We start from the raw sequence: 20,002 nt of genomic DNA on the forward strand, positions 1-20,002 counted from the left end.
TGTTCATGAGAGTTAATAGGAAGAAAATTCTTTCACAGCTCCTGATAGGATGTATGACTTCAGGGTTATGTCGTTGGGACTACATTCTGACACCATCGAATGCATGATGGACAATCTACTTCCGCACCTTAAATGGACAGCACGTCTTTGCTATTTGAATGACTTTGTAGTTTTATGAAGTCATTTAATTAAAACGGAAGCCACCTGAAAACCCTGTCGAAGTGTGTTTAGATTGCAGCTCTCTGACCAATTCCGAAAAAGTGCCTCTTCGTTCCCCAAGGAACAAAATAACTTGAGGCAACTAGTTCATGGGCATGGTGTCTTTCCCGGTGCTGTGAAAATAATAAAAGTCACAGATTTTGCAACTCCTTCGCACATTTCAGATTTGAGAAGTTTTATCGGAATGAGCTTGCACTTAGAAATTCATACACAAATTACGCACGTCTCTCACAAGAACTAATATGAGGAGACGCGAAACTTCCATGGAACAAGACAAAGGAAAGATCCATCCTCGTTCTTAAGAGAGTGCAAAAATCTTCTCGAGACATAGCATAGAATAACGACAATGTCGTGAAATTACTTGAAGCCGACACTAGCAGCTACATGATAAGTGCAGTTCCAGTACAAGTTCATGAAGGGTCTTTAGAGGTGATTAGTCATGCTCCCAAAGTACTCTACATATCCAAGGCGAATTACTCCACAACCAAGAAAGAAATCCTTGAAATTGCTTAGGGCTTCAACAAATTCCCGTCATATATTTATTTGACAAAGCATTCATATTTTATTCCACTTTTCTTTATGGACATGTCAGGCCAACTAACGAGAAAGTCACTGAGGTTTCAGGTGGACTCTGTGTACAATGTATGCAAAATCTGGCGAAGAAACGAGGACGATATTGCCTTTCAAGAAATCTTTTGGTGAATCGCAGCAGTGAGAACAGAATTTCAGTTATCGCTGCATTAAATGACATTGATGTTGATCAGGGGAAACACTCAGCATTGCTGGAAACCATAAGAGCCTTGAGAGTTAAGAACTAACCAAATGAAAATTTCAGTATTTAAATGTAACATTGTATTTGCAAAACTATACTCATCCTCATAAATTAAGGATAATTTCAGAATGTGGTGCCACACAACGTGGCACTATACAAAACTGGCGCTAATAGCATAGGCACATAGAGAACACACACGACACAAATCTGTAAGTCCACGGTATTGGTGATAAGTTGAGACAACCGTCCCAAAACACATGTGCTACAAAACGCTACTGTTTACTGCGCATATACCTCCACATCAATATGGAATATGATCACCATGCACATGTACACAGGCCGCACAGAAGGTTGACACACTCTGGATCAGGTGGTATAGCAGCTGCTGGGGAATAGCCTCCAATTCTGGCACCAGTGCCTGTCGGAGCTCATGAAGTGTCGTAGGGGTTTGAAGGCGTGCAGCGATACTTCGACCGAGAGCATCCCAAACGTGCTCGATGGGGTTTAGGTCTGGAGAACAGAAAGGTCACTCCATTCACATGATATCTTCTCTTTCAAGGTGCTCCTCCACGATGGCAGCTCGGTGGGGCCGTGCGTTATCATCTATCAGCAGGAAGGTGGGACCCACTGCACTCCTGAAAAGGCGGACATACTGGTGCAAAATGACGTCCCGATACACCTGACCTGTTACAGTTCCTCTGTCAAAGACATGCAGGGGTGAACGTGCACCAATCATAATCCCACCCCACACCATCAAACCACAACCTCCTTTCAAGGACATTAAGGGGCTGGTATCTTGTTCCTGATTTACGCCAGAAGAAAAACCGGCGAGAATCACTGTTCAGACTATACCTGGACTCGTGCGTGAACATAACCTGAGACCACTGTTCCACCGGCATGTACTATGTTCTTGGCACCAGGCTTTACGGGCTCTCCTGTGACCAGGGGTCAGTGGAATGCTCCTTGCAGGTCTCAGGGAGAATAAATCATGTCTGTTCATTCGTCTGTAGACTGTGTGTCTGGAGACGAGTGGCTGTGGTAAGGTCCAAAGCAAGGCTACCTGCAGTACTCGGTGGCCGTCTGCGGGCACTGATGGTGAGACATCGGTCTTCTTGTGGTGTTGTACACTGTGGACGTCCCGTACTGCCGTCTGCTTCACGTCTGCTGTGCAGCGAGCTACCTTAATTTAAGTATTAACTGTATTTTTCTTACTTGTCACTTCTTCCGTGTGTTTTTGCTTTTAGGAAGCTTTAATTCTCGAGTGCTAGTAATAGTGTTCCATATATTTCGTGTTTGTTTTGAATACAGTCAGAGAGAGTCCCTTTGGTCAACCATAGTGCCAGTAGTGCTAGTGTTTGTTTTCAATACAGTCCAGAGACAGTTAGCGCTATATTCATTGTTTTCTACAAGAAGTGTCTAGTAACCACAGTTTAGTCAACTATCAGCCGCCTTTAGTGAATTAGCAGTCTAGTTAAAAGTTGATTAACTCTCTACAGTAAATTGATTTCTTAGGATGGATAGGATGTGTGACTGCTGTGTACGGAAAAAGGAGAAGCTGTCCACTGTTCGCGAACAGCTGAACGTGTTGATGGCCGCGGTCAGCCGTCTTCAAGCTGCTGCCTCGGAGTGTAGCGGCAGTGGGGAGTCTGGTGCGTCGCATCGTACACCCCAGGTCTTACATGCTTCACCCACTGTCCCTGCTATCGAGACATCTTCGGGCGCGGTTGGGCCACCCTCTCCCCAAGGGGAGTGGCGGGTTCAGCGGCGTTCGCGGTGCACGAGGCGGAGGGTAAATGTGGAGGCTGGCCGTGTGGCATCGCCCGCTCTGCCTGTGAGTGGACATGTGGCCGCTCCTTCAGCAAGGTCCGAGCAGGCACACGGGGGGAGGGGTTTATTAGTTATTGGGAGCTCCAACGTTAGGCGGGTGATGGAGCCTCTTAGGGAAATAGCGCAAAGGTCGGGGAAGAAGGCCAGTGTTCACTCTGTCTGCTTGCCGGGGGGTCTCATCCGAGATGTGGAGGAGGCCCTGCTGGCGGCGATAGAGAGCACTGGGTGCACCCGACTGCAAATTGTTGCTCATGTCGGCACCAATGACTCCTGCCGCCTGGGTTCAGAGGTCATCCTCAGTTCGTACAGGTGGTTGGCGGAATTGCTGAAGGCGGAAAGCCTCGCTCGCGGGGTGGAATCAGAGCTAATTATTTGTAGTTTCGTTCCCAGAACCGATTGCGGTTCTCTGGTTTGGAGCCGAGTGGAAGGCTTAAACCAGAGGCTCAGACGATTCTGCGGAGATCTGGGGTGCAAATTTCTCGACCTCCGCTATCGTGTGGAGAAATGTAGAGTCCCGCTGAATAGGTCAGGCGTGCACTACACGCCGGAAGCGGCTACAAGGGTAGCGGAGTACGTGTGGAGTGCACATGGGAGTTATTTAGGTTAGAGAATTCCCTCGGCCCGACAAGACGCCTCCTGAGACGCCGCAAGGTAGGAGTAGGCAAAATGCAACAGGAAATAACATTATTAATGTGCTAATAGTAAACTGCAGGAGCATCTATAGAAAGGTCCCAGAACTGCTCTCATTAATAAACGGTCACAACGCCCACATAGTACTAGGGACAGAAAGTTGGCTGAAACCAGACGTAAACAGTAATGAAATCCTAAACTCAGGTTGGAATGTATACCGCAGAGACAGGCTGGTCAGTGAAGGGGGAGGCGTGTTTATAGCGATAAGAAGTGCAATAGTATCGAAGGAGATTGACGGAGATCCGAAATGTGAAATAATTTGGGTGAAGGTCACTGTTAAAGCAGGCTCAGACATGGTAACTGGATGTCTCTATAGGCCCACTGGGTCCTCAGCTGTTGTGGCTGAACACCTGAAGGATTATTTGGAAAACAGTTCGAGTAGATTTCCCCACCATGTTATAGTTCTGGGTGGAGATTTTAATTTGCCGGTTATAGACTGGGAGACTCAAACGTTCATAACAGGTAGCAGGGACAAAGAATCCAGTGAAATTTTTTTAAGTGCTTTATCTGAAAACTACCTTGAGCAGTTAAACAGAGAACCGACTCGTGGCGATAACATATTAGACCTTCTGGTGACAAACAGCCCCGAACTATTTGAAACAGTTAACGCAGAACAGGGAATCAGCGATCATAAAGCGGTTACTGCATCAATGATTTCAGCCGTAAATAGAAATATTAAAAAAAGGTACGAAGATTTTGCTGTTTGGCAAAAGTGACAAAAAGCGGATTACAGACTACCTGACGGCTCAACACAAAAGTTTTGTCTCAAGTACAGGTAGTGTTGAGGATCAGTGGACATAGTTCAAAACCATCGTACAATATGCGTTAGATGAGTATGTTCCAAGCAAGATCGTAAGAGATGGAAAAGAGCCACCGTGGTACAACAACCAAGTTAGAAAACTGCTGCGGAAGCAAAGCGAACTTCACAGCAAACATAAACATAGCCAAAGCCTTGCAGACAAACAAAAATTACGCGAAGCGAAATGTAGTATGAGGAGGGCTATGCGAGAGGCGTTCAATGAATTCGAAAGTAAAGTTCTATGTACTGACTTGGCAGAAAATCCTAAGAAATTTTGGTCTTATGTCAAAGCGGTAGGTGGATCAAAACAAAATGTCCAGACACTCTGTGACCAAAATGGTACTGAAACAGAGGATGACAGACTAAAGGCCGAAATACTAAATGTCTTTTCCAAAGCTGTTTCACAGAGGAAGACTGCACTGTAGTTCCTTCTCTAGATTGTCGCACAGATGACAAAATGGTAGATATCGAAATAGACGACAGAGGGATAGAGAAACAATTAAAATCGCTCAAAAGAGGAAAGGCCGCTGGACCTGATGGGATACCAGTTCGATTTTACACAGAGTACGCGGAGGAACTTGCCCCCCTTTTTGCACCGGTGTACCGTAGGTCTCTAGAAGAGCGGAGCGTTCCAAAGGATTGGAAAAGGGCACAGGTCATCCCCGTTTTCAAGAAGGGACGTCGAACAGATGTGCAGAACTATAGACCTATATCTCTAACGTCGATCAGTTGTAGAATTTTGAAACACGTATTATGTTCGAGTATAATGACTTTTCTGGAGACTAGAAATCTACTCTGTAGGAATCAGCATGGGTTTCGAAAAAGACGGTCGTGTGAAACCCAGCTCGCGCTATTCGTCCACGAGTCTCAGAGGGCCATAGACACCGGTTCACAGGTAGATGCCGTGTTTCTTGACTTCCGCAAGGCGTTCGATACAGTTCCCCACAGTCGTTTAATGAACAAAGTAAGAGCATATGGACTATCAGACCAATTGTTTGATTGGATTGAAGAATTCCTAGATAACAGAACACAGCATGTCACTCTCAATGGAGAGAAGTCTTCCAAAGTATGAGTGATTTCAGGTGTGCCGCAGGGGAGTGTCATAGGACCGTTGCTATACACAATATACATAAATGACCTTGTGGATGACATCAGAAGTTCACTGAGGCTTTTTGCAGATGATGCCCTGGTGTATCGAGAGGTTGTAACAATGGAAAATTGTACTGAAATGCAGGAGGATCTGCAGCAAATTGACGCATGGTGCAGGGAATGGCAATTCAATCACAATGCAGAAAAGTGTAATGTGCTGCGAATACATAGAAAGATAGATCCCTTATCATTTAGCTACAAAATAGCAGGTCAGCAACTGGAAGCAGTTAATTCCATAAATTATCTGGGAGTACGCATTAGGAGTGATTTAAAATGGAATGATCATATAAAGTTGATCGTCGGTAAAGCAGATTCCAAACTGAGATTCATTGGAAGAATCCTAAGGAAAGGCAATCCGAAAACAAATGAAGTAGGTTACAGTACGCTTGTTCGCCCACTGCTTGAATACTGCTCAACAGTGTGGGATCCGTACCAGATAGGGTTGATAGAAGAGATAGAGAAGATCCAACGGAGAGCAGCGCGCTTCGTTACAGGATCATTTAGTAATCGCGAAAGCGTTACCGAGATGATAGATAAACTCCAGTGGAAGACTCTACAGGAGAGACGCTCAGTAGCTCGGTACGGGCTTTTGTTAAAGTTTCGAGAACATACCTTCACCGAAGAGTCAAGCAGTATATTGCTCCCTCCTACGTACACCTCGCGAAGAGATCATGAGGATAAAATCAGAGAGATTAGAGCCCACACAGAATCACACCGACAATCCTTCTTTCCACGAACTATACGTGACTGGAATAGAAGGGAGAACCGATAGAGGTACTCAGGGTACCCTCCGCAACACACCGTCAGGTGGCTTAACGAGTATGGATGTAGATGTAGATTTCCTGTCTGCTGAAATCGTTGCCATAACCTTGAGATCAGACTTTGTGGCACACCGAGGGCCTGTGCTACATCCTGCTGTGTTTGCCCAGCCTCCAATCACCCTAGTATTCTACCCCTCACTACGTGTTCGATATGTGTTCTTTGAGCCATTTTGAAAACACAGTCACCATTAGCACGTTTGAAAACGTCTGCACACTTACTCGCTCCACCGTACTCTGACATTCAGCAACATACCTCTGCTTATGTGGACTGCTGCCAACACCACCGTGGGACGCCCGCAGATTAAATGCACCGCATGGTTATACCCCGAGGTGATTTGAACCGGAAAACCGTCCACCAGAGCGTTGTTTCACCATGTATCAGCATTATCCTTAACTTATGAGCATGAGTGTATCTTCTGATGGGCAGAAAATGATTTATCATCATCCTAGAGCATTTATGGCCTGCTATCTTGATGTTTCTCCATAACACAACAACATCTGATCACCAGACGTTCATGAAGGCTCAAGACAGTATAAAACGAAAATGACACTTTCTACAGTAGTTCTCTAACGTTCCGTAACTGTAAAGAGTGCCAGTGATGGAAGCACATCCTACAGTTACCTCCTGAACATCTGATACTACCACTTCCACGGCAGTGTCATTTCAACGATTTAGGAAAAACCTCTTTGGCAGGTTGCCGATGTCTACAAACAGGCCCCGATGGATTTCTACACTGAGTACCACACCATCTATGCTGTTACCAAAGCTGTGCGACTGCCAAAGCTCCAGAAATTGCAAAGTTCCTTGTAAAAGATATCATTTCGAAGCAAGGTGCACCACAAATTATTGGCTGTGATAGTGGAAAGTTTTGTAGTTGTATATTATCAGAGGATATTTTGAATACAGCCACAGGATGACAATGATCTATCACCCCCAGACGAATGGCCTCGCAGAATACTTTTATGAGATGTTGGTCAATATTCTCTCAATATGTGACGGTAATACACAGAAAACATATGATACAATACAGTCTGTCGTAGCACCTTCATATAAGACACTGAAGAGAGACACTAAAGGCTTCATACCATTCTTTGTGTCCGCCTCCATAGCTACGTAGTAAACACGGTAGGATGTCATGCATCGCGCCCAGGTTCGATTCCCGGGCAGGTCCACGATTTTCTCCACTCGGGTACAGATTGCTGTGTTGTCTTGTTCAACATGTCATCCTCATCGACATGCGGGTTGCCCAAGTGGCATCAGCTGAAAAGATTTGCACCAGGAGAACGGTCTACCCGCTGGTAGCCCCTAGCCACACGAACTTTGATTCATTCCATTCTTTCTACTTCACGGTCGCGACGCCGAAATTGCAATGGATACACACGCTCCGTTTGAAATGGGCGAAGTTTAGGTTGACTGCATGAAACATGTCATCATCAAGGGCAAAGAAGCAAGACATCTGGCTCGTATCTACCGTATACTGCGGACAACCAGCGTAACGGCCGAGAACGCTGTAACGCAAAAGTCTGACCAGTGACATATAATCCAGGAAATATGGCATAGATTTTTATGACTGCGGAAAGTGGGACTATTGAAAAAGTTATTAATGCCCTAGATTTGGCTATACGATACCCTTTGTCGCTTGTCAGATGTCACTTACGAAGCTGAGGATTTTGATCTTTCATCAAGAAGTGCAAAGTGCAAAGAGGTCGTCCATGTCCGCTGTGTGAAGATATACAGCAGTCCTGGGGCGAGACCCACCATGGGGTCTTATCGTCCGAGCAAACTAGAGATCCTCTCAAGAATGGAATATACTCGATGATTACACTGTGCAACAGTGAAAATCTAAATCGAATGAAAATAGCCAATTCCTAAAGTGCTGATTGCGAATATCACAAAGACAATTTAAAATTAGATCTAGTTTTTATTTTACACTGGTTTACTACAGTGAGATTGTTATATAGGTATTTTTATGTTAAGTTTAAAATCATATATTATAATGGTTTGTCAAAGTCATATTAACTAGTAAAAATGGATTATATTATTATCCCTGGTCTTACTTGTGTGCAATATTTTGGATGTAAATATTTTTATACCAACATTAGTGATCTCTTTGCCCACCTCCTCTTCAACTTCAGTGACCTTATCAATGGATGCAATAATTAGGCACATTTGTTTCCAGAATAACGACCAGTTGTTGATTATTATTGAAGTGAACAAAAATGCCACGAGTTTGTGTTAACAGGGCTGACACATTTTGCTATGTGTACGGAGGAGTGACATTTGCTTCCCAAAAACAACAAATAACTACATTGATTAAAAAAGCTTACAGTTGTTATTTTGGTAGCAACATAGATGATCAGGATAAACCCTGGGCTCTACATGTGATCTGCAACACTTATGCTAGCAACTTCAGGCACTGGATGCATAGCAAAGGACGTTCAGTGCCCTTTGCAGTACTCATGATCTGGCGTGAGCCAACTAACCACGTCAGTGACAGCTAATTCTGTATGGTTCGTCCTATCAAGAAGGGAATATATAAGAAGAAGAAGAAGCGGACAGTAATCTATCCAAACATTCCATTTACCATTCGTCCAGTTCTACGTGGGGAAGGATTGACAACACCTGAACCACCGACAGAGTACGAAATTACTTCTGATTGGGATTCTGATTGTCCTGAACCATGTACATCACAAGATCCAGAGTTTCTTCTAAATATATCAACTGATGATCCACAAAAATTGTCTGAAAATGAGTTAAGTGATCTCATTAGAGATTTGGAGCTCTCTAAAACTAATGCTGAGATTTTAGCATCAGTATTGCAGCCACACAATTTTCTAGAAAGCAGTGTAAATGTTTCCTTCTACCGCAGAAAAGAGCAGCAATTAAATGTTTTTTTTTAAATATACAAGATAGTCTTGTGGTATGTGTAGACTTAAATGGTCTAATGAAGGCTCTCAGAATTAATTACAACGCTGATGATTGGAGACTCTTTACTGATTCGTCAAAGTTGATCTTAAAAGCAGTGCTTTCTTCTATTCCAGATGGGCATGGAGAGTATATGGAAGAGTCTCACTAAAACATGAAAATTTTACTAGAAGCCGTCAAGTATACTCAATGGCAGATTTGTGGTGCCTTGAAAGTGGTTGCACTGCTATTGGGTATGCGGTTAAGGTATACTAAATATTGATTTCTCTGTGAATGGGATAGCCGAGCTCGTGCATCTCATTACAGTAAACATGAATTGCCCACCAGATATAAAGAACATTAAGAGTGAACTTCTAGTAGACCCTAGAAAGATTCTGCTCCCGCCCTTGCACCTCAAGTTGAGCATCATGAAAAACTTTGTTAAGGAATAACAAAGTTGGTGACGTATTTAAGTACTTAAGCCAAAAATTCCCTTACTTAAGTGATGCCAAAGTAAAGAAGGGCATCTTTTTAGGCCCACAGATTCGAGAGCTTTTTGGAGACCCTACTTTTGATGGCATCATACAAGGTAATGAGAAGCATGCATGGGAATGTTTTAAGGCAGTCTGTTTACAGTTCTTAGGGAAGGAGATTGTAGATAACATGTTGTCATCTTATGAAAAACTTGATTGCAACATGCCATTAAAAATGCAATTCTTACATAGTCATCCTGACTTCTTCCCCAAAGATTGTGGTGCAGTATGTGATGAACAGGGGGAGTGATTCCATCAATAAATTGCCACAGTTGAGAAGAGGTATGCCGGAAAGTGGAGCCCTACTATTTTAGCAGATTACTGCTGGACTGTCATAAGGGATGTTCCCGAGTACGTGTATAAACGTCAAGCCAAGCGAAAACGGTCATCTTCTGAATTTATCACTGAACAAAATATGTAATTGTATATACTGTACATATGGAAATTTAAAATTTCTAATCCTTTATATACATATGTGACCAGTTAATTTATATAGTTTCTTTTGTGTTTTACATAATTATGGTACAAAGTAGACTTACAAATTATTATCATTCATGCAATATTATCCTAATTTCTTCTTAATTTTTACTTTCGTACTTCCAGAATGGCACTGAAATTTGTCAGTGTATGACATATAACATAATAAAAGTAATTATTCATTTAAAATTTGTTATGCTGAATCCTGGAACATGAATGCATATTTAGTTAGAGTTATAGGTATTTACGAAGATGATGATTTTTGTATCTTTTAATCTTAAATGAACATAACTAACTCAAAATCATGCAATTTACACACTTTCATTTCAAATTTGTTGTTCAGTGGTATCATAATGAAGAGGTGGTGACAACGAATCTGCGAGGAAGCGCCAGCGCTGTCACGAAGAGGGCCTCCGACAAGACCCACATCCAGAGTGCTGTGGCCAGCTTCTGAAATAGATAGTGGGTGTGTTGCTCAAAGCGAGAGAGGGCAATGCGGTCAGCTGTACCGTTTGCTGTTTGGTGTAGCGGCTCCCGTCGGTGGCCCTCGTGCTACACGTCACCAGTTCAGACGCGACCGTCAGGTATTACCTGCTGTTTCGTAGTTATAATTTCTGGAAAGTCCTAGAAATTTTCAGTCACTAAAATGTTTTTACATTTTTTAATACTGGATGTTTATATAAACAGCTGCATGCTGAGGCCATGGGATCACTTCTCTTTTATAGTACTTGGTGCTCGGTAATAACGTTCTTCGAGTGCTAGACGTTGTTCTTACTGACTTCATGATTTGGAGTTGATTGTGGATTACGACAAGATGATATCTGCCACAGACTTCCTTCTTTACACCTCCTCTGTTAATAGTGTTGGTTTCAAACATTTAGAAATGTTACGTCTTAGATGCTTCTCAGTTTAAGTTTTTCCAACCACATTTTAGTGTAACGACTGGTAACATGTGCATACTATGACATGTATATTTTTTCGGTGCATGTTCCTATATTCAACAGTCTTTAGTCGCTTCACAGGAGACCAAAATTCTCCCTTCAGCTACTTAACTTATGTCTTCCATTCGGGTTCATCTGATTCTGTGAAAGCCCAACACAGAAACCTATACAGTGATTAAGGGAAGTAACTGAAAAACTGACTCGTTCCACGTCATTCTAACAGATGACGTATAAGGAAATAAATAAATAACTAACATTAAATGTAGAATAGAAAATCAACAGCGAGTGGATAATACTATAGGTTAAACAATATGTACCATCAAATCTCAGTTCGTATAATTACTGTGTGCGTTCACTCACCGTGGCAACTTGGAACATCTGGAAGCAGGCACACGCACCGATGGCTAGGCTCTGCGCGAGTAACATGGCTCCTAGGCTCTTCTCTAACAAGTCTGCATTCCTGTTAAATCACACAGCAGAGGAGATTTACTATCAGAAGTCCGTCAAGAAGTCTAATAAAATTGGGCAATACCAAGCGACATCCAGTTTAGGAAAAGCCGATGTCCAACTGTCCCAAGTGAAGTGCTTTCATAACTCGTAATTGTTTATAATTCCTTTCACATTCTTCAAAATACACGGACGATTTTGAAAATTATCAGCATCAGCAGGCGTGATCTAGTTGAATCGAAATTTACATCATAGTTTAGCTCCACGTAAAAACACGAATGATGTTTTACTTTGAGAAATCAGCGTGGGATGAGAATCCTAAGTCCTGCAATCAGAGCTTCTCAATAATGTGGCCATGTTACTGGGGGGGATCTCTCTGCATGTAGTTTTTTTACGGATACCATAAGTAACAGTGGACACTATAATCCCGCAAAGTACAGCTTATTATTCGACAAAGGGAACCGTGGAACCGGCTGCAGTGAGAACTGACTTGGACGCAATAATATGTACAACCGCGTTGTAGTTCAAGGCGATGCACTTTCTTTTCTGGAGGGTAAGCATGGCAAGTGGTAGTTGGAAATGGCTTAAGATGTTAGCCTCGAAAGGTTATTGTTAACGTTTTTAAATTTATGGACCGCTATAATAGCTAACCAGTGACAGTGCTGACGGAGAAAGTGACGGGATGTGCAATCGAACTGTTAATGTTGGTTTAGTCAAAAATGGCTCAAATGGCTCTGAGCACTATGGGACTTAACATCTTAGGTCATCAGTCCCCTAGAACTTAGAACTACTTAAACCTAACCAACCTAAGGACATCACACACATCCATGCCCGAGGCAGGATTCGAACCTGCGACTGTAGCAGTCCCGCGGTTCCGGACTGCAGCGCCTAGAACTGCACGGCCACCGCGGCCGGCTTGGTTTAGTCGGTGGAATACAAATTATGACAGCAGGGTGAAAGGAGTGGTAACCAAGTGTGTACCCTAAAGAAGCAAAGCAAAGTACCGGTCTGCGTTCTGTCACTGATTGGCCAATCAGGGCCAAGCGATCGCAGTGTCTCCACTGGCAATGACGTCAATGGATAGAGTTGTGGGGTGCGGGATGAGCATGTCGCACTCCCAGCGATTGTTGGCATTCTTGACCTTGGAGACTCTATTTCTCACACATGTAGCTCCTCAGTTGGCATCACGAGGCTGGGTGCGCCCATTCTAGTCCTCACACCTAGGAAAAATCGCTGATAATACCAGAACATGGGTCCTCCATATGACAACCAAAAATTTAGAATATAGATGGACTACCCCAAACAAGAAGTTACAGTAGGTACTTCATTTATGTGATGGTAAATATGTTGTTATGCAGTAAACTGAGAGATATCGTGAAGAATACAGCGAAACCTGCCCGGGTAGTTATGCGTGTTAAACTGCTGGCCCCAGATCACATGTAGGTGACAGATTAACGATGAATATTAGTGTGCCGCACAGCTTGGATAAGGTTTTTAGGCAGTTTTCTACATCCCCATGGGTGAAAAAAGGGCTGGTGCCCGAGTTCCACATCAGTTACACCATTCACAAACATTTAGAGGAACTTTCGCTTAGCCTCACGTGCAAAAAACTACGTGAAGATAGTTCAAGAGCATCTGGCCATCCCTTAAATTAACCATGCCAAATCTGTTCATAAACATGCTGACACTGTGCTGATGCAATACAAAGGCAGAAGAAAAAGAATGGTATGTGGATTACAAAGAAGTTTAAATTTTGCGAAAACTTGACAAATTTTGTGGGACACAACTGAACATCGTGACTTGAAAATAAACACAACAAATACTGTTCTCTCTGTGGGATTTCGTTTTAAAAGAATCCAAAAGCATGCTGTCATGTGCGGGAATGCAACAACATAAATGGTACGGCCAGAAACTACCCAAGGCGTAGTTCAAGCACCCCCCCCCCCCCCATAAACAGTGTTGCTGGATATTAAAAAATACAAATGGAAAGCGTGTGACAATGAAAAATGCAAGAAAATGACGATGTGACATTTAAGCAACTATAAGGTGGCTTGGCATAAAATTTGGTAATACAAAGTTATCGATGGCGTAAAATTTAAAAATTTAAATAGCCACAAAAATTCAAATTGTATTTTTATAAACTCTACCCTTCCCACCCCTCTCCACACAATCTTAGCATAATATTTTAGCAGTTATTAAAATGAAATAGGAAGTCACAGCCTAGAACTTTAGCAGGCACTAAAATAAAACAGTCACTCATAGTTTTTAATGGTAAACCTTAACCAGACGTACGCAAACATCACAGAACTCACATCCTGCGACACCTCACTTTAGTGAAAACTAACCCTTATTCAGAGATGGCAGTAGACCTTTTGAGTTGGCCATAATGCCGGTGTAGGCGTGGAGGGGATCCACCTCTGTTTAAGAGTCAGTCGAAGTGTAGCTGCCAAATTATGTAAGCTTCACCTGAATTGCCTAAAAATGGCACCACGTTCACAAACGATTTTGCCAATACCATCGTACTTCCAAAACAGTTAAATGTTTTACCTGTATTGTATTAAATACTTATCAAGTTCAAAAAGTAATGCCAGTACTACACTACTTCCAAAATTCTGTACGCTTCATTTGCATTGTGTTAATTGGTGTCTTTCAGCACATCACCTCCATATTTCATATGCCAATCAAAAATGTGTTTTGGTCAAATACTGCACTGCCTGATTATTATATTTTATTTACCAGGTTGGCACACAACCTGCTTTATCATAATCAGTAAATTTTGTACACTACAACAAATGTTAATGTCAAACAACGTTGCAGTAAATTCTCTCTCTCTGTCTCTGTCTACCTATGTATCCATTGTCTGCAATCGTTACTTTAATGATGGACCAACATTTTATTTCAGAGTGAATGGGTGGTAAAAACGAAAAGAAAATATTCTAAATATCGTTTTACATTTCCTTATAATAAATCACATTTTCATACACACATTGTTGCCTTGCAGCACAAAACGTTCGAGTTTTATGGCGTCACAATGTGGAAAAACGTGGATTTAATACATATCCTAATTAACATTCATCACCTTTTAGAATATCATGAACTCCAAAAGCAACTATCTGTTCTGAATGTGCAAACCTGTCCTTCTTGAGTGACTGTTATTTTCACTTTCACTTCTGAAGAAACGTTTATATCATAATCACAACCAATGAGATTGTAAGAGGAAACTAAAGATTCTTGTGAATTAAACGAAGAGCCACAACAGTATTCTTTTGGAAAGTAAGATCATTATCTCTTGTAGCTCCACTGTGTGATACCTTATAAACAGAAGCTGACATTTTTATACACACCATTTTCTACCGGGCATATATAAAAAATTTACAGTAGGGTATATGACTCTTCTTGAAATCAAATGTGTCAATGTTGCTCACCCTCTATCACGATATATCATGCACACATTGCCACTAGTCAGAAAGTGAAATTCACTATTACCAATCTCCGAGGATCTTGATAGTCAATATATTTTGCAGACCTTCAGACAGACTTGCGCTGCCACTAAAAATTTGGTGTTGGCACATGTTGCACTCAGAACTAAACGTGCTCTACCTTCTCCAATGCTGGTAGTCTTTCAGTGCATATTATGCTTCTATCCTCACCCAGATGATTCGGGTTACGCAACATGCGAACAGACGAACACTTGCTTTCTGTAATTACAACATGTAACTGATCGCCAAAATATTAAAATTATTAAAGCAACAGCCCATAGTGCAGGCTAGAATATTTTGTATCCAGTAAGAGGAAACCATTGAACAATGACAACGAATAAGCCAACTAGATCATAGATCGTCCAGTATCAGTAACATGCCAACTGCAGTGGTTGCTCTTGTTAAAGACCTTCTTGTTGAGTTAAAATTTGGTTCTGACTTGTTACGACTTCCTCCAAAAGGCAAAAAATGGAACTGATCAACAACGTTTGACATGAGTCAGCAAGTCATGACAAGTCTTTCCCCTTTGACATCTGTAGCGTATTTCAATTCCACATTTCTAGAAACATAAAATACGATCTCAAAGGTATTTGTGGCATAATCAATGCAATCTCAAATGGAAATGTTGTGTCTTCACCTGTGTACTGTCATCATATTGTGCCTCCACATTACAAGGTACAAGAAACAAAATCTTGAAGATACGTGACTCAAGGCTGTCAAATGCAGATGTTGCCTCTCGTCACATCTGTTCTGCATGGTTATGTTGACGGGAAGTAACCACAGTTACGCAGTAAGAAAATTAACAGCGGCAGTTTAGTCACGAGTGGGAGCACATTATAATCGGAGTTGGCCCTTCTCATGTATCACAAGAATTTTGAGTGGCTGACAGCATCACTAGGAGGCGAGATTAGTGTTCAGAAGAGCTGCATCCCACACAGCAACTCTGTTAAGTGTCAGCCGTTTATAAGGGTGACCTCGTAATATTGTTGCTTTAGCTCAGGCTATATTTTCAACCAAATATAATACGTTGACATTTGCTGCCAGAATCAAATGTGTGCTGTTTGATATGTGAAATCCGACGAAGCTTCTATGCGAACTGTTTCCAAATTACCAAAACGCACTTTCTGCAGGAATCTTCCAGCTGACAGAGTGTTCTAATATGCAGCATCCCTTTGTGAAATTGCATACTTCACTTTATTATTTTCGGTAGCCGTCATAAACCTGAAGCAATACTCGACGCTTCCTGCAGCTCCGTAGATATAATTTCATCATCATGTGAATTATTCCCTGCCAGTCTCAAAGCTAGGAACAAATCAATCATTCCACCAATTCATTCTGATTATTCCACTAAACAAAATTATTGTGTTCTTGTGATTTCCTAGAGACTATCTTTCATTCTCGAACTTCAAGTGCATTTCTGTTGTTTTTCATAGGAATATGCATGTCACCATCTCTCATTAATGAGTCACAACTTTAATTTAACGCGGGCTTAATGGTACAGGTATATTTATTGCCTCTAGTAGAATTTACTTGTCTGTGGAAGAGATAACTCTGTTAATGAGTATTGGGAGGTCCGAGTACTGTTCACAATTTTGAAGGTCTGAAGTTGTGTAACTCGTTTTTAGGTGTTTAATTTTAAACAATAGATAATATAATAGTCAGTTCTCCAGTATCTTGTACTGTGAAGTACTAAAGCATTTCATTGTGAAAGTTAGCCTGTTTGAGCGCTATATAAAAATGATCGAGAATGTACGCAAAATCTAGTTTACTGACAACATGTATTTTCCCAAAAAGAAAGACTGACTTAATTTATGCATAACACGTTATGATGGAATATCGTAAACAACTTGCAGGTGGTTTAAGACCACAATGGACAGTGATCTTGGTTGGCAAAAGTGACACAAGTACTCTGGCCCTAAATATGTGAATAACGCAATCTGAATTGATCTGACGCTTAGTAGACTTTGATCGATAATCAACAGAAGTCTATACAGGTGCAGCTGAGAACAAGTGGCGATTGTGATTTGTACACCCTGCCAAGGCCGGAGCAGCAGTATGTTACCCTGTTTGTTTCGTTCGCCGATGTACATTGCAGCTGGCGAGATGTTTGCGGTGGGGCCGAGGCGTAAGGCAGCACATGTGAATCGATCGAAGCCACGAAAGAAATGCAAAATCTCACGGTCTAGCGATCAGGTAGACGGATCGCAATTTACTCTATACCAGAGCACCGAAATCACAGCAGATTTCAGTGTGTGACACACTTGTTCGCTGGTTGCGACAAGGACCAATTTGGCTCACTTATACGACAGAGAGCACAAGGGTACCAAACGCCGAGACTGGTAAACCAAAAACGAATAAGTGGGCTCTCAGCAAACGAGTGGTCCAGGACATTTGAAGTCACACTGCCGGTACAGTAAGAACTTCACCACAGGCTGCCCAGTCTAACTACTCGCAAGTGAATTCAGTCCCAAGTACCAACCACATATGCCAGACCTTCGACCAGAAGTTGCTTCCAGACCAAAGTCCAGATTCCGCGTGGCTCACACCTCTCCCAGAGAAAACAATTCTGTTTTTCTGCAAAGTGCACGAACAACACCGCCTTCACCCATCTTAAGCCAATCACAGGGCTTTAGAGGCGGTAAAGCTCCCCTCCTTCACGACAGCACATACGCATGTTGAACCAGCGCAAGAGTTAAGAAACCTGCATCTCTGGAGAAAAAAGCAACTGCCAATTACAGGATTTTTTAAGTTTTCGCAGTGGGAGAATATGTATTTCTCCTAAGTCGCGTCGCTTCCCACGGCAACAAGCGAACGGATACAATCTTAAAGATTTTTATGTACATTGTCTGTGCCTTGGGGCATGGTAGTCCTAGCTATGAGGTGTCATGAAGAGTCTATCTCTAAACGTTTCTCAGACGCCAGAGTTTCTTATACGACTTAGGCAGCCGACGGAAGTGGGTCACAGGCCTATTTGCAGTATTGGCAATCACGGAAACCTGTGAATTTTTATTAGACGTGGCGCTGCACACAGTCCCGGCTTACAACTCCACTGTGTGGACGCGTCCCTTCAGTCCGTCGCCCCCAGCCCAGCCTTCGGGTGGCGCCAGTGTAGTTATAGTGGCCACTTCGGCGTTGGCCGGTGGGGATGGGATACTCATTCTGGTGTTGGGCGGTCTTCACGGGATGAGGGTGAGGGGAGGTCACTGTAAGGTGTGGAAGTGGGTGGGGGGAGGGAGAGAATAGAAAATCGTGGTACTGCAAGAGGCGGCAGGCGGGCGGGCGGGAGGGGAAAGGAAGGACACACACTTTTCGCGCTGGAGGATCACGTATGCAACCTAAAATGACGAAAAACTTCTGCTGATTATACACACGGCTGCAGGACCACTGCCTGTATGGAACTACCTACGAGTAAGACAGAGACAAGAAATGTTGTATGCGCCGACATACTCGAAAACAAGATTAGCTATTAATTAAAGTGAGGTAATAGGCACAGTCAAATTTCGATTTTAAAATTAGGCAAATAGTGGCTGTTTCAACAGGCAAAAAAGCCATAGGAGAACTTAGTTCAATACCAGAAGAAAAAATGTTGCGTCGATTTGTAACGGTGGTGCACGCAGGTTAAGGTCTGAAAAGTGAGTCAGGGCATTTCTATGTGAGTTACTGCAAACACAGAATTCCGTCGCCTCTGTGGTAATTATAACAGGGAAATGGCAAGATAACATAGGTTTCGAGAGAAGTACACAAAAGTGTTAAGGACAGTTTAACTAGGATTTCAGAGACTATTCAAACAAGTGAGTATGGAAAGGGTACACATTAATTTCACTGGGCACAGATACGTTTCTATGTACCCCAGTCTGGCATCTGCTTGTTATACAGTTTATGTGGTCATTCCACATAAGGTCGCTCCGGATTGACACTCCTAGATACTTTACGGCAGTTAATGTTTCCAGCAATTTGTCGTCGATGTTGTAGTACAGTAGCGGATTTCTCTTCGTATGTAACTGCAAAATGTTATATTTATGTACGTTAAGGGCTAACTGCCCGTCCCAAGCGCCAGTCCCTGTACTGTTCGTCAGTCATTTGTAAGTCCTTCTTCAAATCACTGTCGTCTTCTGGCGCTGAGACCTGCTTATAGACAACATCATTCTACTCCGAATACCGTCCAAACAAGCCTCGGAAGCCGGAACTGTACTAACCGAGCGTAGTATCTTCCTCAGCCGATAGACGTCATTGGTGCGGTCTGGAGGGGCGTGTTTTCACCAAACCGCTCTCACGGCTGTAGTCAGTTTTCGTGATCGGAGCCGAATTTTCTTAGTAATTAGCTCCTCAATTGGCCTCACAAGGGCTCAGTGCACCCTCAGGGCCAACAGCGCTCATCAGAGCCCGGACGGTCACCCATCCAAGGGCTGGGTGTTGTGCCGGGAACCAGTGTTATCACTGCAGCGAGACCATCTTCCGACGCACTCTACCAGATCAGTTATATTCCATGCAAATAGTAACGGTCCAACCGCACTTCCCTCAGGTACTCAAGAAATTACATTTGTCGATATCGTTAAGAGCAACGCGTTGAATTTCATCTGGGAAGAAGTCTTGGAATCAGATATCAAATCTTGTCCGATGCTCGGCGATGTAGTATTCACTAAGCAGCAATGCAGCCCAACTTCAAATGCCTTTTTTAAATTGAGGAACACAGCATCATCCTGAACACAGGTGTTTACAGCGCTGTGGATCTCATGGAGGAAAAGAGCGAGCTGAGTTTCGCTAGCATCAAAAGTGGGACCAAAATGGTATTCGATTGCCTTTATAGATCACCTGCGTAATGAGCTGCATTGGTAGAGCGCTTCGGAGAGATCTTCCAGAATGTCGTCAATAAGTATCCCAGACATGCCGTCGTAATAGGGGGCGACTTCAACCTGCCCGTCTGAGAGAGTCATAATATTGAA

At 42.8% G+C, this 20,002-nt stretch overlaps 1 protein-coding gene across 1 annotated transcript in view; it reads right to left on the reverse strand.

Annotated features, from left to right (window-relative positions):
- Nucleotides 1–20,002, reverse strand: part of LOC124803304 (odorant receptor Or2-like) — a 57,697-nt gene that overhangs the window by 14,309 nt on the left and 23,386 nt on the right. The window contains exon 3 of the mRNA XM_047264487.1: nucleotides 11,494–11,593. Coding sequence (XP_047120443.1) covers nucleotides 11,494–11,593 — 100 coding nt within the window. The remainder of the gene's footprint in view (nucleotides 1–11,493; nucleotides 11,594–20,002) is intronic.

The sequence above is a fragment of the Schistocerca piceifrons genome, chromosome 6, assembly GCF_021461385.2.
Source record: "Schistocerca piceifrons isolate TAMUIC-IGC-003096 chromosome 6, iqSchPice1.1, whole genome shotgun sequence".
In the NCBI taxonomy this organism is placed as follows: domain Eukaryota; kingdom Metazoa; phylum Arthropoda; class Insecta; order Orthoptera; family Acrididae; genus Schistocerca; species Schistocerca piceifrons.